At 33.2% G+C, this 24,642-nt stretch overlaps 1 protein-coding gene across 5 annotated transcripts in view; it reads right to left on the minus strand.

Annotated features, from left to right (window-relative positions):
* Nucleotides 1–24,642, minus strand: part of SSBP2 (single stranded DNA binding protein 2) — a 297,510-nt gene that overhangs the window by 38,124 nt on the left and 234,744 nt on the right. For 3 of the 5 annotated variants that reach the window (XM_059175382.1, XM_059175380.1, XM_059175385.1), the window contains 4 exons: nucleotides 23,831–23,890; nucleotides 12,307–12,373; nucleotides 11,315–11,385; nucleotides 5,388–5,479 (listed from right to left, as the gene is read on the minus strand). In XM_059175382.1, coding sequence (XP_059031365.1) covers nucleotides 5,388–5,479; nucleotides 11,315–11,385; nucleotides 12,307–12,373; nucleotides 23,831–23,890 — 290 coding nt within the window. The remainder of the gene's footprint in view (nucleotides 1–5,387; nucleotides 5,480–11,314; nucleotides 11,386–12,306; nucleotides 12,374–23,830; nucleotides 23,891–24,642) is intronic. The other 2 variants (XM_059175383.1, XM_059175381.1) reach the window with 1 other exon arrangement.

A 24,642-nucleotide genomic window follows, 5' to 3' on the forward strand; every position in this document is an offset into this window, starting at 1 on the left:
ATTAAAAAAAAAAAAAGTCCCTTGATTCTTATTTTAGGGACCTTAAACCTGAAATTCAATGTGTTAGATAGAAGCTATCCAACTTGGACTATTTAGAACTGTTTTTCATTTTGTTTTGGAATTTCCCAGGGGTATAAACAATGGGGAAGTGCTTGAAAATTCTGTCCATGGGCTCTATCAGGGTGCCCAAATGCAACTTCCCCCAATTCTGTTTGAGGAATAAGGGATAAAATAAGATGCCAGAGAGGAGTTGGTCCAAGTACTGTGCACAGGGGAGAAGGTTAAGGGCATTTGTACTGTCTCTGGAAACGGGTGCCTTTTAAAATGGTGATGATGATGATTTTCTAGCACTTTAGAAAGATAATCGTACATACAGGATTCAATGTCTTAATGAATGGAAAGTGAGGTAAAACATAGGATATGTATTGATCTAGTAAAACACTTGATTTGTTTGATGTTAATCCACATTGTTGTTTTGATGTTAAATGAAATATAATAAAGAAATTGGTAAATATTTATCTTAAAGCAGCATAAAAATATACTATATCCAAATCATGGCAAAAATTTGTATATAATGATGTTATGTTGATAATGATCTCATAATTTTGACATATTACGCTTAAAACAGGACTATGTAAGATTAAATATAATAAAATATTTTACTTACCATTTAAAAATTATTTGTTAGACTAATATGCTAAATTGTTAAATAATTAAACATTTTACTTAAATAAATACCATTAAATTAAATGTTAAATGTTACATTTATTATCAGTAACAATACCTTTTATGCATTTCAATTATTTGATAAATAATAATCTAGTCTCAGCACACTATTTCATAATTATATTGCATTTAATATGATAGTAACTTCATATGACCTAAAAGGATTTAATATGATAATTCACATGGATAAGCTATATTTTCCCCAATTATGCCACTGTGTTTGAAAACATTTTAGGTTTCACAAATAGTGCTAAATAAAATGGGGCTATATGAGTGAGTATTCTTTTAGAGCAATTACTCAAGTTCAGGAGCACCTGGGTGGCTCGGGTGGTCAGGTGCGTGACTAGATTTCAGCTCTGGTCATGATCTCAGGGTAATGGGATAGAGCCCTCTGTTAGGCTCCACGCTCGGTAGGGAGTCTGCTTGAGATTCTCTCCCTTTACCCCTTCCCTTTCTCTCTCCCTCTCTCTCCCTTAAATAAATAATATATATTTTTTTCTTTAAAGGAACAACTACTTAAGTTCAGTAATTCTCAGTCCTTTTGAGGACTATCATTATTATCAAGAAAATAACTTACGAACTATGATTAAGGCATTATTTTGAATATAAGTTTTTATATAGGTATAGTTTGAAGTAGAATCAGGTTAGCCTCATTTAAAAATAGAGCAAAATATGGAGTTTAAAAGAAGTAGGTATTTTTTGGTAAGGGTATACAGATATGATGCAATCCAAGCGACTATGATTACTATAAAGAAAAATCCTCTTTTCTTCTATAATACAGTTGTTTGATTTCAAAATAATAACTATCTATAATACAGTTGTTTGATTTCAAAATAATAGCTACCTAAATTTTATCATTCTATAGGATAACAAGAAGGTCTAGAGCCTTTGAAATCCTTTGTCCTCTTCATTTCTATAGAATACCAACATATAAAAAGTTGAATTAGGCATGCTGTAATGCTGAATCCTAAAGTCTTTGGAAATCTGTAAAAGTACAGTTAATTTATTGTTTTTGTTTTTTAAAGATTTATTTATTCAAGAGTGAGTGAGCTGGGGGAGGGGCAGAGAGAAAGGGGGAGAGAGAATCATCAAGTAGACACCCCACGGAGCACAGAGCCGGACATGGAGTTCTAACTCATGACCCTGAGAGATCATGACCTGACTTGAGCTAAAATCAAGAGTGAGTGGGATGCCTAACTGACTAAGCCATCCAGGCACCCCTAAACCCCTAAAAATGTAGTTAATTTAGAAATAGAGTTTCTTTGAAAAAATTATCTGTAATGCATTTGAAAAACATTTACATTCTGGCTATAGTCTATAAATTCTACTTTAGATTACTGAAATTGATATTAAGTTTTTATTTATAAAAATAGTAGTTAGACATTAAAAATATACTCTTAATTTCAGATACACTACGTATAACTTATCCTGAGTTTGGAGCACAGAAATATATAAATTATATCAACATTATCATTTTCTTTGGAGGTAACCAATTATTTTTTAAATAACATTATCAAAATTTTGTTCCAAATAGTTTCCTAGTTAGAATACAGAATTTAATTACTTTAGTGGGCACGGTTGGATGTTATTTTCATTGTCATTATACTTTCATGGCAAACAACAAAATGTGACCAGCTAAAGAAAACTCATCCAGAAATGGTTCTCTGGCAGGTCCCACCTGACCTTAGCACACAAATATCTTAGACTGTTGAAAACATAGCTTAAAGTAACACTGTCGGGTGCCTGGATGACTCAGTTTCATCTCAGGTCATGATCCCAGAGTCCTGGGATTGAGTCCCACAGGATCCCTGCTCGGCGAGGATTCTGCTTCTCCCTCTGACTCTCCCCCTTCTCATGCTCTCTCTCTCTTTCAAATAAATAAGTAAAATCTTAAAAAAAAAAAAAAGTAACACTATCCTGATGCCTTTTTCTTTGATTTTTAAGTTACCCAACATGTAAAAAAGTAACATGAAGAAAGCCACAAATGCTAGTTTGAAATACTTATTTGGAAAAAGAAAAAAAAAAAAAAAAAAAGGAGTACTTACTTGCTATAACATAGTAAGATTTGTATCTTTATTTTAAAGATCTTTAGTATCTTTATTTTAGTATTTTTATTTTAAATCAGTATCTTTATTTTAAAGATACTAAATCATTAAGTAAATTTCAATAAATTTTACTCTATTGAGTACAATGGACATAATACGTTTTATTTTTTATATCTCTTTAAATTCACTTTTGCTTTGCTGGGGCCAATATCAACACAAGAATTACTCTCTTTGGTTGGATCGTCCATTGGATCAGAACTTCCTTGTTTGAAGGAAATATTTACAAATGTAAATATGGGAATATTTACATTTTCATTGTTCTTTAAGAATATCCTAATTTACAGAAAACCGAAAATTATACATAAGAACCCAAATAAAAGTCAAAGGTATCAAATAATGGAAATCTGAATCTGGAAGGCTTCAAGGTTCTTTAAAAGCCAGAAATTATATAAACAATACAATATTATGTAATAAGAAATATTTTAAAGCATCTGGGTATATTTAAATGAGAAACCCAAATCCAAGTATCAATAAAAATAATAATATTAAAAATTTGAGCCATATTTTTAGTCTCTATAAGTCTAGGGAATTTAATGTATCCATTAAATGTTAATGTTTATATGTTTAAGTATATGTAAGAAAAGAACTAGACAATTTTAAGCAGCTGAGTCTCTTAGCAGTCACATAAAAATAACTTCTTTCTCTATACCCATAAAAACAGGTTGATCTGAAGTTGACCATATGGCTAATTATAGTGAAGTGTAATATACAAAATGTCATTAGATACAATCTTAATATCTATTGATAAGTCTAGATTGATCATAATATCCAAATGTATACTGCATACATCTGCACATGGTATTCAAAATTATAGTCCCTAAAAGCTATTGCATTTTAAAATCAGAATCTCAGGTAGGTAAATTTTATATATATCTAAATCCTATTGGTGAGAGTTGCAGCTTTTGATGTAAGCATAAAATATCACTCCTTTTTGTAACAACCGTTAAAGGCTAAGCCTTTGAGGGATTTAAGAAGAGTCAGACTTCATGCCTACCCATTTTTACTTTAAAAGTGAAAAGACGTGATAGGAAAATTTGACCTACTTTTTCCCCCTTGTTCTGTTAGTTTTGATTCTGGCTGGTATCCACTTATTAACCTATTTTCTATTTTAGGCAAAATTGCTTTCCACGAAAATGGCTTCAGAAACTCACAGAAATCCCTATCTATATCAAAAGAGCTTATCTCATTATATCTTAAATGCCATTAAGTGATGGCAGAATTATCTAATTTGGTATGTAAGTAACCAAAACATGGACTAATGGAAAAATACATTCAAGGAAACTACCCACAACCCTATATGGAACAGTTTCATTATTTCTGGTAAGCTTTCTTTAGGCCACATCATGGAATTGATCCTTTAGTGAATTAATCGAAGTCATGAGCAAGCACCTGGTATATGTGGAACTTTGAGGGCAAGTTAGATAATGAAAAATAAATAAAAATCTCTTAACTGACAGTATTACTTTGGGTCTCTAGAAAAAACTATTGGCTTTGGGCTTGAAATATATTTTCAGTAAATAACAAACCAAAACAACCAAAAAACCGTTAGTTTAGTCCTCATCCAAGCACATCTTAATTTTCAAACAAAAATTCATCCAATCATATGAAAAGTTCTTTAATATAGAAGACACTACCAAAGAGAATTCTTGGTGGGTTATGAGTGATACCAACAAAGCCAAAGCAAGGACTCTATGTAGGATTTAAAAACTTTTAGGGGGGCGCCTGGGTGGCTTAGAGGGTTAAGCCGCTGCCTTCAGCTCGGGTCATGATCTCAGGGTCCTGGGATCGAGTCCTGCATCGGGCTCTCTGCTCAGCAGGGAGCCTGCTTCCTCCTCTCTCTCTCTCTCTCTCTGCCTGCCTCTCTGCCTACTTGTAATCTCTGTCTGTCAAATAAAATAAATCTTTAAAAAAAAAAAAAAAAAACTTTTAGGAATTACTGTGTATGATTAAAATGAAGTTAATATCAATTGTCTGCTTCTAGGGAGTTACATCATTGTCTTGGTACCAGCTTCTCTTTGTAGGATTTGTTTTTTTTTTTTTTTAAAGATTTTATTTATTTGACAGAGAGATGCAGTGAGAGAGGGAACAGAACAGAGGGCGGGGGAGAGGGAGAAGCAGGCTTCCTGCCAGGCAGGGAGCCCAGTGCCGGGCTCAACCCCAGGACCCTGGGATCATGACCTGAGTTGAAGGCAGATGCTTAACCGCTGAGCCACCCAGGCGCCCCTCTCTTTGTAGTTTTATATAGACTCTATGGAGCCTATGTGCTTAGTTATAAAATACTCATTTTTAGATAAACAAATGAAACATGAAAATCTGGCTAAAAGTTGGCATTTGGCATTTGAAAATGGAAAAAATTATAAGCTGCAGAGAAGGCAGAAAAACAATATGTTGTGAAAATGTAGCAAACTCTACAGCTCATGTTTAGTTTATGTTCTCTGGTTTCACTTTATACTACACTGAAATTGAGGTGCTTAAATTGTCTTACAAATTAGTGTGACTTCAGAAGACAGAAAATAGAATACTTTACTAAACAGGATAACATAGCATTTTGCTTACATGTTCATTCCAGGCATTCCGGGGCCACCTAAAGCATTCAGGGGGGGTCTCATTGCACCTCCATAGTTCTGTAATGATAACCAAGGGTCAGACTACCACAAAACAAAAAAACAAAACCAAAGAGGAGGGGGGAAAGAAAGGAGAGCAGGTTAATGATTTCCCTACATAACTCCTGATTGGATAAGGCCTGTGCAATTCATTCTCTGAAGGATCCACTCTTGTACTATTGCTTCTATCTTAATAATTACTTTGGTCTGTGTCTTTTAAAAACTACATGACTATGTAAGATCATTGGAGCATGTTAAACGATTAAGGTATAGTTGCAATTAGAATATTCACCATATCCTTATGAATTTCCCAATATCTGTACAACAGTGAACTTTTTCAAATAAAACATTTTATAAATCCAAAACTCTGTTTTTAAAGAATAGATGATTAGTCAGCATGTTGAAATTGCCAGACCCAGAACAATTACATAAAAGCTGAAGGAAAAAAACCCAACAGGTGAACCTAACATAGGAAAGCTGAATGTAAACTTCTGTTCACAAAATAATATATCCCATAGAGAGATGTACGAATATACAAACACACAACAATATATGAAAACTAAAATGCACTTAAAATATGTATACATGAATTATATCATGCAACAGGCTTCTGTCAGCATCTCTTACATACATTCAAAGGAGAAAAACATTTTAATGTTTTAACATGCATATCATATTAGCTTACTTTAGTTTCCATTAGGGCCCAAAGATTGCTTTTTAACATTGTCATGTTAATATATTTTGACACTATCAACTGCTTTCATGCTTGGCTTTCTGACAGCACTATTCTGCCAACTTTTCTCACCTTTTTCCCCGTTTCCTTTGCTGGCTCCTTTTCTTTTGCTAACTCCTGAAATGTTGTTTTCCTCCAAGTTCTAACCACAGCATTCTTTTAAATAAGTTCATGTTTAAGGGTAATCTTATCTGCTACCATTAGTTCAGCAACTATTTAGGAATCCCAAATGTTTTCTATTTGGTCACAACATCTCTGCTAAGCTCCTGGATAACTCCCATGTTGAATGTCAATTGGATTGTTTCCATTGGGCCACTGCTTCATGCTCAACACATCTAAAAGTAAACTCAGTGTTCTCTTCTCACAACTGCGTTCTTCATATTGCTTTCCTCAGTCAGTTCTTTGGCATCCCTTGCCAAACAACAACAGTCCAGGCTAAGAACCTCCAGGCGGTTACCAAAGTCTCTTGATTTGACCTATGAAATAGCTCTTGGAATAGTGCTTTCTTTCATATCACTATTCCTTGTAACTTACTAAGACTTATGTACCGTCTTCATTAGTCTCTCTGACTTGGCCTCTCCCGCTCCCCATCTATTCTTCATGCTGCCTCCAGAACAATGATTCAAAAAGTCAGTCCTGTTTATGTCACCTAAAAGCCATGATGCCCCATACGGCCTCACAAATAACCTAATCCTCAGCATGGCTCTATGATGGTATTCAGAGGTCAGCCCTAGCCTGTATTTCCTGTATACATTTCCTATAACCTTTACCTTCTTTCCCTACTCCCAGCTATGCCCTCCAGCTTAATGGATTTCTTGTGGTTCAGAAACCTGCAAGACACTTTTTCACTCATGGTAACTCATGGCGTGGCCTTCTGTGTAGTAGGTGCTACAGGAAATAGTCAATGAGTTTGTTAATTCTAGAGTGTAAGTCACAGTTTATAAATAAATTACTTAGTTACATGTTCTTCTCATTGTTTATTTACTTTTTCTTTAGGGAACTTTTACTTAAACATCCCAGTTGTATGTGCTATGGGATAAAATGGTTTCTATCCACAGCTGAGTCATTAGTTAGATTAGTTAGTTCCTTAACCTCTGGATGAAGCATGGTAGTGGTACCGGCAATGTTAGCAAGAAGTCTCTGAGAAGAAAATTAGCCATTGGAAACAATATCTGGATGGTAAGGTATAATAGAAATGCTTCAAAAAAAAAGTCTCCTTCCATTTTTGGTCTTAGAAGATCTGTTTCATTTTATCAAGGAAAACATTAATTTTCTTTATAGCTCAGGACATAGAAAGACATTGGTTTGAACTTCTGTTGCCACAGCCCCATTTCCTCTGCCTCTCTTTCTATATGTGTGATCATGGGCCAATACTTCTCTTAATGATCGACTCAAACTTCATTTCCTTATCGGCAAAGTGATACCATGTCCTTTATAAGCTTGTTGGAGGATAAAATAAAATCATATAAAACACCTATCATAGTACTTGGTGCATTAAGAACATGATATCTGGTGATCAAAAGTTGTAGCTGCTAACTCTTTCTTGTCACCATTAATAAGGGACCAACTTAAATGAGTCCTCTTCTCATCAGCTTCCCTTGAGCCTTCAACCCTCACAGAATTACATGCTTATTTATGTACTGATTCCCTGACAGAGCATGCATATTTCTTCTCTAGATTTTTTTTTTTTACTGCATAATAGCTTTTCTTTATGTATTTGTGTCTCCTGCTGAACAGTAAGTACCTTGAAGGTAGAATTTGTTTTACTCCTCTTGGTACACCCAATGCTCTAGTATCACAGGAAATGAGTAAGGAATTATCCAATACATAATTTGATAGATTTACAAAATATTTTCATTTTGTGAATAATTTGAAGCAAAAGAAAACAGGAAGACAAGAAAGAATAACAACTGGCTTTCCGAGTGGTATCAACAAAGGCAGAATGGAAAAAGCTAATTTAGAATCACTGAATTTTAAAGCGGATGGCAGCTATACAATTCCATCTGGTTTAATCTCTTTCTCAATGCAATGTTCCTGACAAAATGACTGTTCAGATACTGCTTGGAAAGTTTATAAAGAGTTTTTCCATGATTGGGCAGTTTACTTTCTAGAAAGTTCTTCCCCTTACTGAGCTGAATTCTACCTATCTGAAATTTGAAAATAGAGAATCAGTTAATTCTAACATGAGAGCTTATCATATATTTTCATCTCACCATATCTCCACCCCAGGTATTTGATTTGGAAATCATAGTATGTTCCTATTTGTATATAACTCATTTATCCTTCAGATTTTTGGAAGAACTAAAACTAATTGGATAGTTTTGGTGAATTTTTCTGTTAATCATATGGAATCTGGCAAGCATAAGAACACAGGCAAGGTAAGTATATCCATACAAAAGCAAATAGAAAAATGTCTTCAAATATGGTATTAAGTAAGATATTTTTCTTGATTAAGTAGGTAATTGTGTATTACCACCAAAGTTAAATTTAAAACAGGTAAAGGGGTGAGAAAAATATGCCAAGATTTGGAGCAAACTTTTATTTCTTCATTCATGTAATAAGTATCAAGCACATGTTTACTATGATCTAAATGTGCATTTGCCTAAATCAACATTATCTAAGAATCACCAGAACATATATATATTTCTCTGTTCTTGGAATTCGGTTGTTCCAACAGATAATTATTTTTCTTCTCCATTAAACTGGTCTTAAGGTTAAAAAAATTATGGAAATAATATCTACGATAAAAAAGAGATGTGTTTTATGTTTGTATATAAAGCTGGAAACAATATTCCAGAGATGATTTCTATAATTCAACTAGAAAAAAGCAGATGCATTCTGTTTGGTTACATCTGTATGGTTATAATATCTATTATGAGAATTATTTTTTTTATTATCTTTCAAGAAACACAGATAACCTTTATACAAAATTCACAGTTTATAATGCATATGTTTCATATACAGGTGTTACAGGTAAATATTTCATAAGAAACCCTCATCCAAATTATTTTACCTCACGTTTTACTTATCTGCCATTCATATTAATATGATTCCTTTTTTATTTAAGTACATGGTATGTAGAGTTTCCTTTAATATTTGACATTTTCTATGCTGTGATTTAAAGAAGTTGTTGTAGGTAGTTCTGGCTTCTGAGGTAAATTCAAACCAAAACACCTTATTGCCCTCAAATTATGAAGAAACATATAGCAAGGGTACTAATCCAAATGGCAGAAATAAACTAATCTTTTGAGTTCAAAAATACAAAGAAAGAACTTACATGATAAACTTCAGTATTAAAACTCATCAATAAGAGATTATGCACCAGAAACACGTTTTCGTACTTTCTATTGTAATTTACTTATAACACAAAACACATAAACATACAGCTAAATATTTATAAAACATAAAGAGCAGTATGCTTTCCATCTATGAATTTTCAAATGAGTTCTAAGTGTTCATAAAGCTTAAATAACCATTGGCATATCATTCAAACACCGTAAAACTGACTCTTAACTCAGACTAGTTTTTAAAAAGTATTGAAAATATTGGTTTGGGATGGCAAAAGCTTAGAGAGCAGCTAGCTTAAAAATCAATGAACTGAATGAATAATGATAACTAAATTATAGGCATCACATTTTTATGTATATTTTAATATGTATCTATTATGAAAATCTTTGGGAAAAAATCTTTCAAGTTATGTAGAGCCAAACTGGCTTAGTTTATTAATGACTAAAATATATATTCAGTCAATGAATATCTTATAGATCTTATAAGTTCTAATTGCTATCAATAACTTCTGAAGGTTGGTCACATAAGTCATCGACCCTAACATGAGTAGACATAGGGAAAAATAATTTAAATATCTAAATCAGAGTTTTATAAGATCTTAGAAAATACGTAAGAAATAAATGAGCCTAAATAAAAGAAATTATTTTTTTCATGACATGATGTCATGTCCATTAACATTTGGAGTTTTTTTTTCATGTAATATGGTATCTCTGAAAATTTTGGTTATAATGCCTTTCATGTTTTAATATAGTTATATATATAACTATACATATATTTTTTATTTAATATAGTTATATAAATATATGTTTTATTTAATAAGATATATATGTGTGTATATATATATATATATTTTATGTTGGTTAGAAACACCCTGATCTAACTCACATTATCTCAGTATTAGATATTAATTCTCTGACTCCTTTGGGCACAGAACAAAATACTAATTTAATTTTTTAAAAGTAGATACATGAAACAAGTTCCTAAAACTGGACTTATATAGCTATTCTTGGAAAGCATAAAGAAAATAAGTTAATTCACTCTTTTAATCAACATTACGACACATTAATCTCTGAGCCATAAGATAGAAATTTAAAATTCTAGATTTGGGATTAGTTTCCTTGAAATATAACATGATAAAATTAATTTTTACCTCATTTAGTTTTCCCAAGAGAGACAAAAGAATGTTTTACCAAAAATAAACGATATTCTGTAATAGCATACGACATTGAAAAATGTCATGAACAGGTAGGATAGATTCAATCTCAGTGTGTACTTTTGGAAACTTTTAGAGAAGTAGGCTAACATCTGATATAGACTGATAGGATTATGCTTGTTCACTAAGACCCATTTAATGTTTATTTCTAAATAGCTATTGTTTTCATATTCTATGAAGAAATGGTTGTAGGTAAGAAACTATCAATGGCATTCTTTAAACGACTTATAGAAATATATTCTATGTTGTTTATTCTGTTCCATATCTTATATCAACCGTGTTTTATTTAACTTATTTAACTTTCATGCTTATCTTTTATAATAATTGCTATACATTTTTTTAGACTTCCTCAGCTTGGTTAACAAAACAGTAATTAATAGCTGTCTTTTTATAGTAATTCCTTTAATGTATTTCTACACAATATAATTTTTCAAATGTACTAAAGGCATATGTGATAGCACCTGTTAAAATATGGTTTGTTGTTACATCAGTTTGGACATGTCACAGATATTATGTCCTCAAGAGCCTAATAACTGTTATATTAAGCCTCTAATGCATATAATAAAAGCCAGCGAATGATATCATTTGTTTATGCATAAGATGAAGGCAAAAAACTCAGCATCTAGTTTTTGTGTTGATTATTTACCTGTGGTCCTAAGGGCACCATTCCTCTTGGAGGAGTCATTCTCTGCATTGGCCCACCCATATTTGGATGCCCTTAAAAAAAAAAAAAAAAAGGTATGAAGATATTAGCAATGAGTGCTAAACCAGGAGGTGGTAGCCTCTTTTCTGCTTGGTGTTAAACCTTATTTACTAAGGGAACTGGGTCATGGACTTCATTTCATCTTGGCTTCCATGGCTACTTTTCTGTCTCTTATGACCACTTGCCCACATTCTCCATTCATTGAGACTGATTTTTTCTTCCTACTTGTGCTGAAATGTATCTCTCATACCATCTGTACCTTTTACCTCGGAATAGTGTAATAGAGCCGCACACATCTGTGGTACCTAAATAGCTCTGTTGGAAGGTCCTGATTATTGATTTTTGTTAAATTAATTAAGTCATTGGTTACTTAGCATCCTCTTTTCCTCCTGCTCATCTTTCAAATGTACTAACTATCTGAAAAAGGCATAAGAAATCCTAAAGGAAATAATCATTTTAATTCCCACCTGTTAGAAGTTATATAAAAGGTTTTAGCAGTTATTAGTTAAAACATGGATTTTTAGATACATAAGATACTTCGGTTTCCTATGTGATCACCATCATCATATCATGCATAATTAAGAGTTAGCTGAGGAGTGCCTCGATGGCTCAGTGTGTTAAGCGTCTGCCTTCAGCTCAGATCATGATGTCAGGATCCTGGGATGGAGCCTAGTGTCAGACTCCCTGCTTCTTGCTCTCCCTCTCCCAGCCTCCCACCTGTGTTCTCTCTCGCTCCCCCCACCTTAAAAAATAAATTAAAAAAATCTTAAAAAAAAAAAAGAGTTAGCTGAATATATAACTCATTTGGCCATATTACCTATAAAAATGTAACTGGTATAATTATGGAAGATTAATACAAATAAAATTGTCCCTAAAAATTAAAGATTTATTTGAGTCTCTGCATATCAATTTCACTTTTAACTTAAAGTAGTCACCTTGTTGTCGAGTTGGGTCCATTCCACTTGGAAGTAATGGCTGACTTCCTGGGACACCTCCAAGTGCCTAGGATATTTAGTAAAACAAAACAAAAAAAATATTCTAAGTATTTACAAAATAAGTGCTTTAGCAATTCTCCTTTAAAATTCCTATAATTATAGAATACATATAGTATTTCACCAGATTTCTTATATTTCACATTAATTTATAAATTTTATAGCTCTACATACCTAGTGTAAGTTCTTAGTTCTAAAAAGATTCTACCTTGCTAAATTTTGTAAATAAGTACTTCCTAGAAACAAAAATCTAGGCAAAATTGTCCTCTTTCATCTGAGAAGTACAATGCCTTACCTTCAAATTAACTTACTATGGGTACTGAAATAACGAATTTTGCTTCTTGAATGTAATCTCTCTATTTTCTACAGATTATTTTACTCATTTGGCATTACAATGGCAGCAGGACTAAAATGCCAAGGGGCCAATAAACTTTTTTTGTTGTTACATTTTCCCTAAGAAACCATTTAGAAAAATAATACTCTAGTTAAGTTCAGTTGATTTGGCTGAATGGAAAAAAAGAGAACCAGAAGTGAAAAAGGTGGAGTGATTAATAGACAGGGTTTATTTTATGAAGGCTGTGATACTAGATATGTCCTGAACCACAAGTTTCTAACAGTTATCTGAGCAGCACTTAGAGCTGGACCAAACATGTATCCAGTCACATGAACACATAATCCTGACAAGTGGCAAAAATTTCTGTAAGATTCACTAATTTAACTTAAAGCAGAATAAATCTTGTCTACCTAGTGAAAAATTTCAAACATTTCAAAAGAAATTTAGTAAGAAAAGTTTATATATCCAGATCAGAACTGTTTTCTTAATCATCATCACTTGGGATACAGTAGAGAACTGCCATTTCTCAAGCCATTTTTGTAATTCTTTAATTTTTTTCTTAAAACCACACTGAGTACATACACTAGTATATGATCCATTCCCTGCTTATCTTTCCAGGGTTATTTCTTGCTGCTGCCCCTAACATTCTAAACTAAACTTTCCTCAGGTTTTTTCAATTCATGAATTAAATCAATATCTAAATGCCAACCATTAAAAACAAAACAAAAGTAAACAAAAATAAACAATATCTCATGTTAAGGAACTCACAGATCTTTTTGTGCCCCTTGTTGACATATTTAAGATCTCAGTTTAGGGATCGGTTCCTAGCAAAATTCTTCCATATAAACCCAGTCTGGGATAAGTTCTCCCATTTGTTTTCAACTATGTGTATATATATATGTTTTCCAGCTTACAAAAAATTCCACAAGCAGTACAAAGGATTCCCATAGACTCTGACACCAATTGCCCAACTGTCAACATTTTACCACATCTGCCCCTGAATCACCCCTTCTCCTTCTCTCTATATGCACTTGTTATCATCAATCTTTTTCAGAACCACCTGACAGCAAGCTGTAGACATTATGCCTCATCACTTCTGAGTACTGCAGAATACAGTTCTCTAAACAAGGATATTCCTGTACAAAACCATAACACAATGCTTCAAGACAGGAAACCCACTCTGATACAACGCTACCATCCACTCCACAGACCTCAACCATATTTGCCATTTGTCTCCACCATGTTTCTTTTTACTTTCTATGGCCAGGATCTCACGGAACACATGTTGCATTTAGTTATTGTATTTCTTCACCCTTCTCCAAGCAGGAATTATTCCTTCATCTCTCCCTGTCATGTCCTCAGCAGTTTTAGAATCTGGGTCTTCAATTCTAAAGGATGATCTTCTGATGCTTTTTCATGACCCCAACTCAGGTCCTATTTTCTTACAAAGATTCCTGAAGAAATGATGCTGTGCTCTTCTTGGTGAATTCCTTCAAAGGCAAATGATGCTCACTCGTCCCATGACAGGGTATGTTAACCTTTTTCATCTGATTGTGTTGGTGTTCATCAGGTCTGTACACCATGGGATCATTACTTTTCCCCTCTGTAATTAACTACTTTTAGTATTAGAGTTATTCCAAGATTGTCAGTATCCCATTCCTCGTCAATCAATTATCTACCCACCAGCATCCACTGACAACTCCTAAGCACTAGGATAGTTGTAAAATGGAGATATTCCTTGTCTATCATTTTATGTGGTTTAGTTGGCATTCCACTGAAGGAACAACTTTTTGTCCACCTTTCCTTCCTATTTCAATCAATAGGTTGTAATCTATTATTATCATTTATTTTAGTATTCAAATATTCATGATTTGGCCAGCAGGAGGCTCTTCAAGTCCTTATGGACGTTCGACACGTCTCCATCATATTTTGAGTATTTTCTTCCTTGGACAAAAGTTCCAAGTTCACCTCATATTTTTTTCTAGCCTGGCTCTGAAAACAGACTTTACTCCAAAGGGCCCAGAGCCCTGATTCCCTCTAGTGAAGGACACATTTAGACATCAAGATCTGAGCTCTCAGAGTGCTCATTTTAAATTGGTACACTGCTTTTTGGCCCTCTCAGTAGATGCTGCACTAAAAAAAATAAAATAAAATAAAATTATAATAATAAAAATCTGTGAATGTACACACATATACATCTATGACTAACTGTATATCTGTGTGTGTGTGAGGAGGGTACATACCCATGCCATAAATTCCTATTTCCCAGCACCAAGTCAACAGGTAAAATTCCAAAGTAAAACCTCAGGATTATTTTTAACCTCCTTCTTTTTTATGTTTGTAAATACTTTCTCCTACAGTGAGAAATCTGACTTCCATTGTCTTCAATATTTTTTACTTTTTTGCTCAGTGTATTTATTTGCTCAATATAACAGGTCTCCCAACCACAACCTTTTCTTTTTTCTGCCACCTCTGGATGACTCCTTCCTTCCTGAATATCTTAATATGCTGGGGAAGTAAGGATTGTTTATGTGCTTTTATAGGATTTTATACCTCATTTTCATAGAACTTAAATACAATCATGGCTGTTTTCCTCTCTGCATCTCCAATAGACTGTAAACTCTGAAGGGGTATAGAACCTATCTTGCCTATTGGCTCAGAGAAATATTTATTGAAGACATAAAATAAATAAAATTTAGGCTGGGCAATTTTAGGAATCATCAGTGATAAAGTCCTAAGGAAGAAATTGACTTCAAAGAAAAAAGATAAAAGGTATAATCCTTCTTAAAAATGTTTTTATTTATTTAATTGAGAGAGAAAGAGAGAGAGAACATGAACAGGGGTAGGAGTAGAAGGGGAGGAAGAGGGAGGAGAAAGAACCTCACGAAGACTTCACACTGAATGTGGAGCCTCATGTGGGGCTCAATCTCACAACTCAGAGATCATGATCTGAGCAGAAACCGAGTCAGATGACTGAGTCACCCAGGCGCCCCACAAAAATACAGTTCTTTAAAAATACCAAGGAGGGCGCCTGGGTGGCTCAGTGGGTTAAGCCGCTGCCTTCAGCTCAGGTCATGATCTCAGGGTCCTGGGATCGAGTCCCGCATCGGGCTCTCTCCTCAGCAGGGAGCCTGCTTCCTCCTCTCTCTCTCTCTGCCTGCCTCTCCGCCTACTTGTGATCTCTCTCTGTCAACTAAATAAATAAAATCTTAAAAAAAAAATAAAAAAAAATAAAAATACCAAGGAGATGTAGGAAAGGAAAATGAAACTGAATAGGAATGAAGTTAGAAAGTGGACCAAAGACCAACACTTTATAATAGAGGGTTTTAAGAAGCAAGAAGTAGTCAACACTGTCAAAAAAACTAAACTAGTTTTTAAACTAGAATTTATTGGTATACAAAACTCCATTTCATAGATAAAGTGGCACATCTTTGCAGCTTCTATTGCACCAAGTATGGAAGATTAAAAACACACAAAAAAGAAACATTTGGTTTTGAAAACACTGCAAATAGCCAAGTACAGTACTTTGGTAAATAAAAATAAAATGGTTCAGATGAACACAATCTGTGAAAAGAAACCACTGAGAGTAAATGAACTATGGACATCAGACAATGGTCACATTTCTCCCCGTCGAGCTCCAGAGATAAGGCAAGACTTGCTAAGTCTAAGGATTGTGACCCCATGGAGGTCTTAAGTATCTCCAGACTGAAGCTAGGACAAGTATAGTGCAATTAGAAAAAAGAGATGGTTCCTGAGCCTGCGAAGGCCCGTGTTCCCCACAGACACACTGCACTCCTTCCCGGGACGTGTGTGTGTGGGGGGGTGTTTCACGCCCTCCGGCATCTCTGTATTAAAAATACAGCATAATCGGTGGCGCCTGGGTGGCTGAGTGGGTTAAGCCTCTGCCTTCGGCTCAGGTAATGATCTCAGGGTCCTCGGATTGAGCCCCGTGTTGGGCTCTCTGCTCAGCGGGGAGCCTGCTTTCCTCCCTCTCTCTCTGCCTGCCTCTCTGTCTGCTTGTGATCTCTGTCAAATAAATAAATAAAATCTTTTAAAAAAATACAGCATAATCTCATAGAAATTACAATCAATATCAGGTTGTCTTTCAAAAAGAGTGTCTTTTTTCTAAATCTAACTCATCATTATTTGTCTTTTGGTAGGTCAGAACTCTAACTTTTAAAAGATTTTTTTCAGTCCTGGGATTACCAGATGATTGATTGTTTTGCCCACTAACAAAGCCATAATCACCACATCCCTTAAAAATTTAACATCAGGAAAAATAAATTTATACATCTTGTGGGTTAATATTTTTATATTTTTAATATGCTAATCACATTCCATTCAGACTTGTATACTAGTCACAAATTTTGACATACATTCTTTGTTCTACAAAACATCTTTACCTGACAGAGAAAATAACACTAACAATGAGGGCAGTTAATAATAACAAACATAATATCAATAGTAACATACACTTGTGTCTCTTTAAATTTATTATTTCATTCAATGCTTACAACAATCCCATGAAATTATTATTTTTAAGTTATTTTTAATCATTCCTGATGAATCCAATTTTAATACAGTAGCTTTCCCTTATCTGGAGTTTCACTTTCTATAGTTTTAGTTAACCCATGGTATACCTCAGTCCTAAAACATATGATCCCTCTTCTGATATATTGTCAGGTCAACAGCAGCCTAAAGCTTTGCCACAACACCTATGTCATTCACATCACGTCATCTCATCACATAGGCATGTGATCATTTGAGATCATCATCATAAGAAAAGTGAGCACAGTACAATAAGATATTTTGGAAGAGAAATAGAGCTGCGCTCACATAATTTTTACAGTTTGTTTTAATTGTTCTATTTTTTATTAATTATTATTATTAATCTCTTACTCTACCTAATTTATAAATTAAACCTTAGCATAGATATGTATGCATAGGAAAAAATATGGCATATATAGAATCAGGTACTATCTGTGGTTTTCAGGCATTCATTGGCGGTCTTGGAATATATCCTCCATAGATAAAGGGGGACTACTGTTCATAAATTTATTAATTTGTTGATGGTTATAGTACTGGTAAGAAGCAGAGCCAAGGTGTCAAATCGGGTCAAATATTTCAAAGTTCTAAATATAGGCCTAGGATTAAAATAAATGAAATAATATGGAATTTTACTTAAGCAGAAACAAGTGAAAAAATGCCTAGCTTCATAAAAAAAAATTAGTTCACAAATGATGTGATTCCAGTGGTAAGCCCTTCTAGGAACTTAAGATTCTGGTATATATTTCCTTGAATACCAATACCTATATTGTCTCCTCAGAGAGATTAAATGCTCACCGATGATGAAAAAAATAGTGAATTTATCAATGCTTTTATGACATAATTCAGTTAGTAATTTCGACCTACCAACATTTTGGATGGGTCCCCTCAATTATATGAAATGAAGTAGAATCATCTAATTAAAGTTTAAAAGTAGAAAGGACTTTAGAAATACTTGAGTCCATTCTCATTCTACTGGTAGGAAAATCAAGGCCCAGAAAAGTTAAGTCACTTGTTCAAAGTCGTGCATTGCTGGACATTGCTGGTATTTGGACAAGCATGCTAAGATGCTTGATGAAAATGAGGTCCTTTCAACACACCTTTTTTCCTGCAAAAAGGCATTATCCATAGAAAAGATGTTAAAATATAGAAATATTACAGTCAGTATCAGAAAACATTTGTCTTCAAAGCACAACTCACCATTTGATATATATTTACTTTATTTCTCTTTTGTCTAGCTCTCAACTACTGCAAGTACACCATCCAATATACTAGTCCTTTGCCCCATGCAGCCATTTAATTAAAATTAATAAAGTTAGGGGCACCTGGGTGGCTCAGTCGGTTAAGTAGCTGCCTTTGGCTTGGGTTGTGATTCCAGGGTCCTGGAATCGAGCCCTGCATCTGGCTCCCTGCTCAGCGGGGAGCCTGCTTCTCTCTCTCCCTCAGTCTGCTGCTCTGCCTACTTGTGCTCTCTCTCTAGCCTTCTCAAATAAATAAATAAAATCTTAAAAAAATTAAATTAACGAAGTTTTAAAAAATGTTCTATTTGGTAGTGGAATTAGAATAACAACTCCACAAGAAAAAGGGTTCTCATTAGTTTATTGATGTATGCCTATAAGTAGAATGGTGCCTAACACACAGTAAAACTCAACAAGTATTTGTTAAAGGACTGAATATTTTTCAGACAGATTTCGTATAGCCCAGTGAAATTTCCAATCAAATATGTGGCAATGGACTTTTTGGACTTTTATCCAAAAAGGGAATATCTGTGATAAAAATGTTGTAAGATAATAAGATACGTTTTGGCACTAATAACACATTGTATGTTAATAAAAAATTTAAAAAATTTTTAAAAAGATGCATTTTGGCAGAAGAAGTAAACATTGTACCAAAAAATTCTACACACATAACTTATGCAAGATTGTACAGCATTGACTATGTTTAGGTTTCTTGGTTTTGGAAAGAGAATGAGTTTCTTTTGTGTCAGACATTTTGAGTTTGTGAATTTCCTATGTTCTACAAGGTAAAAATTGTAAAGGTAATATATCCCAGGATACACTCATAATTCAAAGTCGTAAGAAAATAATGTTTTTTAATTGTTTCAAATAATCATTTAAATATATTAGTAGTGTAATTATCACAATAATAAAGAAATAAGATCTCACTGACAGAAAGGGATATTTTGAACTGGCCAAAAAAATTACTATATGCTTTCATTATAAATCACTGATTTATATTAGACAGGTGCAATATTTAATTTTTAAAGCTAGAGATTTACTATAGTCATCCTTAAAACTTCAGCTATAAGACTCCTATTATTGACTCAATGTAGAACATACTTCTCTATATGCAGCTGAGGTCTTAGTTCTTACATTGATATCATTAAATAAAAGTAAAATTCTACATGTGGAAAATTTTATCAAGACAAAATTATTGGGAAAGGACATGCTAAATGGCATTTATTCTCAAAGGAGAACATGAAGTGTACTTTAAAATATAGGTAACTTGTTTATAGGAATATGTAAACTTACTTTCAGTGTATGAGTAAACATCCCAACAACTTTTTTCTGCTCAAATGCCTATTGGTATTTTCCCTATGTGAAAAGTAATGAAAAAAATCTTTTTTAAGATTTGCCTATCTTTAGCATCCCTTATGTTTTTCATTTTATCATGTAAGAACTACATATTCAATATTAATGAAGGATAATCTTATATACTGAATAACCAGAAGAATAAAATATATTTACTTTTATCTATTTTTATCTATTATATACTTATTATATATAATATATATATACTTATTATATTATCTATTATATATTAACTAATAATATGTTCTTCTCTTCCCAAATGAAATACTTGTTCGATACAAATTTTAAAATGCAGAAATAAAAAAGAAATCAGTTTCTTTTTTATTTTATTTATATAGAAATAATTCTATTATCCAGAAATAAAGGACATAGTCCTTACAGTCATTGACAAATGTGTGTATGTGTGTGTGGTGAGCTGGGGAAACTATCTGAGCTCATACAGTGATATAGAAGAGGTGATATACTACATGGGCTTTGTGACTTCTTCACAGCTGGTAATAGATCATAAACATTTTATTCTATCAAAAATTTAATTCTATAACAACCCTTTTAGTAGCTGCATACTATTTCACCATTTGGATATGTCATCATGTATTTAACTACTCATCTACTCTTGGAGAAATATCTTTGAGACTTTCAGTAGAACGGTCAAATACAGTGTGTTTTTAGAATACCAGTATAAGCTTTAGAATATAAAATGGTCAACAGCATTAACCATGTCACATACCTGTTTACAGTTTCAGGAATGGTCAGAAATAAGGGATAAACTAAAAATTCTATGGATTCAATAAATCCATAGTTTCAATAAATCCATAGTTTATTCTTGGTGTCACTCATTAACTGTCTCTGTATTTCTGGCTGCTTTAGTTTCCTCAGCATAGTGTTGAATAAACATTGTGAACTTTTCTGATTCAATTTTTTATCTAAGAGAAGGGTAAAGGCTTGTTCTACTCCAGGTTCTAGATGCTGCACACCAATGACCTATTCTGACAGCTGAGCCAATTTCAGTAAAATTGTATAGTCAAATATATTTTTTGGACTTAACTTCTATGTTACATATATTTTTATATATATTTATTCTTTGCACTACTGTATATTTTTGTAATTCTACTTTTCTTCCATATTTTAAAGACCATTACCCCTTCCTATATATATACATATATATATATATATATATATATATATATATATTTTTTTTTTTTTTTTTGGTAGAGTGTATTATACCATCTTCCAAATACTCAGTCCTATAAATATACATCTAGTATAAAGCATTGTAAATTTAGTCTAGAACCATAAAAACCATCTCAGGAGAACTTAAGTTAAAATCTACAGTCTAATCACTAGAAGTTACAAATTCTGAAAAATCTGTTTATTAAAGGAAAGTCTTTCACATATTCAAAATGATTAGTCAACACCATTGGAGAGTATTTCAACTCTATCTTCTTAGATAGACTCTATCAGAAAAACAAATTTTAATTAGGTTATGATCATTCTAAATGAAGATCAAACAAAAAAATACTTAACATATTTGTGTTTTTATATGCAACATCCCAATTAACCATCAAAAGTAGTTTTTCCAATTCTACTTTAATGACTACATAATGAAACTGAAGAAACATTCTGTTGCTTGAAAATGTCATGCTCCTGAAAAGGTTAAACATTTCCTAAAACAATATGTTTACACTATTAACACAATTAATTTGCTCAGAAAATTCTTTTTAAAAATAGTATAAATGTAAATTATTATAGATTTGAAAGACAGATGCTTGAATTAATGAAGCTTAACTATGTAAATGTGTGTGGGGGGGGATGAGTGGACAAAAGAGCCACTTGGACGAGAGTATAATTATTTTAAAATACACTTAAATAAACACTGTTTAAAATTCTTGAGGAAAAAGAGCCTGAATCACAATTCTTTATTACCTTTAAAATTTTAATTGCCTCTTTAAAAAATCTAAAGACATCACGTACTTGCTCTTAAAAAAAGTTTCAAACAATCTACATTTACCACAACCCGTTCTTCTTCCACAAAGTGTGTTTTCCAATTTAGGAGTCTCGGTAGATATGGAACCCAGCATTGTATTTTACACATGGCAGGCATTTCAACAACGCCAAATGCAGATCCAATAATCCCATCAGATTGTCATCATTGGTATGAAATACATGGAGTCAAAAAATTTTAGTAACATACTGGTACAAGAAATTCACATTTCCCTAATTCAGATGTTCAGGAACCTATTAGATCTACATAACATACAAGGCTATGGATAGGGCATCTGAAACATCATGAAGACTCCAGTGAAAGATACAACTTTCCATCTCTGAGAAGGAAATTCTAAAGACTCCATCACCTATACAAGTAGATCTGACTGTCAATACACACAGGTTCACCCACAGAGAAAACAAAATTTCCATATGTTGCAACATTTGGCATCTGTGTAGTCCCTTTTTCTATTTCATGCCATGTTTCCCTGGCCCTATGTACTGAATGCAGATTCAGTCTGAAGGGAAAAGCTCCTCCAGCTGCTAATGTGAGGACTCCTAGCACTATAACCATGAGAGGATCCGGCACTGCTGCCTGTTTAAAGCTCTCCCCTGGGGGCAGACGTGGGTGCCGGCATTCCTTGCTGTGCACAAGAAGCAGAGAACACCAGCAAACTGAGACACTTCAAGGACACTGCATAATTTCAGCAAGAGTTAGGAGAGGAGAAACAGAACTCTGTTGCTATCAAATATGCTAGGAAGCTCAACTTTCTTGTTGCAGTTTTGGCCAGGAAGGAAGTTTAGATAGAAAGACAATAAGAATGAGAAAATATTTACTGGAATAACAGGGCTTACTTTAGATCCTGGAAAATGCTGAGGCACACAATAACAGAATTAAAGAAAGTAACAAAACAATCACTCTACATAAATATGCCATAAAATTAAGCATTTAATTTTTTGTGTTATATAAATGTACATTTTCTGTATCTGAAGACTAAATTATAAACTCCTTGGAAGTAAAGATTGTGCTTTATTGTCTTTAGCAAATAAATATTTCAGGCTTTGAGAAAAAATACTACTTGAGAATAAAAGCTTATGAAATCTCAGAGCTCGAGTAGGTTAAAAAAAAATTGGAAGATCTATTGCTAATGATTTACTTATTAATAGATCTAACCCTTCTAGAAGCAGCTAATTGTATTCTCAGTATATCATTATAATTGGGCAAAACTGATATGAGTATTATAACCATGATATTGAAACTATATTCTATAAAAAATAAAGCAAAATATGTTCAGAAAAAAAAAATTTTTTTTTAAGATTTTATTTATTTATTTGACAGAGATCACAAGTAGGCAGAGAGGCAGGCAGAGAGAGAGAGGAAGGGAAGCAGGCCCCCTGCTGAGCAGAGAGCCCGATGTGGGACTCGATCCCAGGACCCTGAGACCATGACCTGAGCCGAAGGCAGCGGCTTAACCCACTGAGCCACCCAGGCACCCTGTTCAGAAAAAATTTTATTGCTCTCTTTTAAATAACAGTACCGAGCATTTTCCAAAATTTTACATATATATATATATATATATATATATATTTATATTTATACACACACACATACATAATTAGGTTCAAAGTATACAGTAGACTTCAAGGCTCAGCAAATTTCTTTCTGTAAAGATTCACATGGTAAGTATCTGAGGGTTGCAGGCTACATATGGTCTCCCATGACCACTCAAATCTACTGCAGTGTAAAAGAAGTCACAGGCAATATATAAATGAATGAGTGTTGCTGTTTTCCAATCAAACTTTATTTACAAAAACAGTCAGCCAACATATGGACAGTAGTTTGCCAGTCCTTAAAGGAGATTACGTATTACCAGAAGTAATACTCAATGGGATGGAGAAAGGATAATTTAGTATTTTTCTAGGAAAAAATATTAATGACATTTAAAAAATCTTTACTGATTCTTAAAAGCAACAGCAACAAAACCCACAGACATAAGCAGCGCATGAATCTTACCTGGTTAGGTATTCTCAACGGGGGCCTTGGACCTCCAGGATACCGAGGTGACATAAAAGGCTATTGAAGTAGAACAAATAAATAAACAAAACAAAACAAAAAAAACAGCACAATGTAAAATACTGATCTGAAAATAAACTGTTTTAAAGACTTTTCGAATTATACAAAACATAAATCAACTTATTTCCCCATGTGGTTTCTTTCAGGAGAATAAACGCTTTTAAGAAAAAACACAATCCAATTTTTTATTTTTGGAGTATCTGGAACTTTTTCTAAAAAGAATATAAAAACATCAAAGATGACTAAAGTAACTAAAGCAAATTTTTAAAAAATGTTAGTTATTATTAAGATAATGACATTTAAATGGCCAAAAAAAATAAATAAAGTTAAGGAATTTAGGCACCTGAATCTCACAAAGACTTCAGGAAGAAGCTTATTGGCCACATCATTACATAAACTGGGTTCTGAACATATACTTTGGACTCAATTATTCAGCTTGGTTATCAATTTCCTCTAATAATTAAAAAGTTGCAGAATTTCTTCACTTTTTCTTTCATACTTGTTTAAAATGGCAAAGAAATTTCTCTTCCATAGGTTTTTTATGGTGAAAAAAGCTTTGGCTTTCCTTTTTCAAATGTCTGTTATAATTCAAAATTGATTATAAATTTTAAAGTTGAAATTTATTTGTGTATTTTGAGTCTAGCAGGTTATGAGCTGTGTACTTTTAACAAAAGAAAAAAAAAACTGGTCTTACATTAAAATTCAAGTCAATTTATCTTGTTAGATAAATCAGATTCTGCTAAAATGTGCTG

Source organism: Mustela lutreola, chromosome 5, assembly GCF_030435805.1.
Source record: "Mustela lutreola isolate mMusLut2 chromosome 5, mMusLut2.pri, whole genome shotgun sequence".
In the NCBI taxonomy this organism is placed as follows: Eukaryota; Metazoa; Chordata; class Mammalia; order Carnivora; family Mustelidae; genus Mustela; species Mustela lutreola.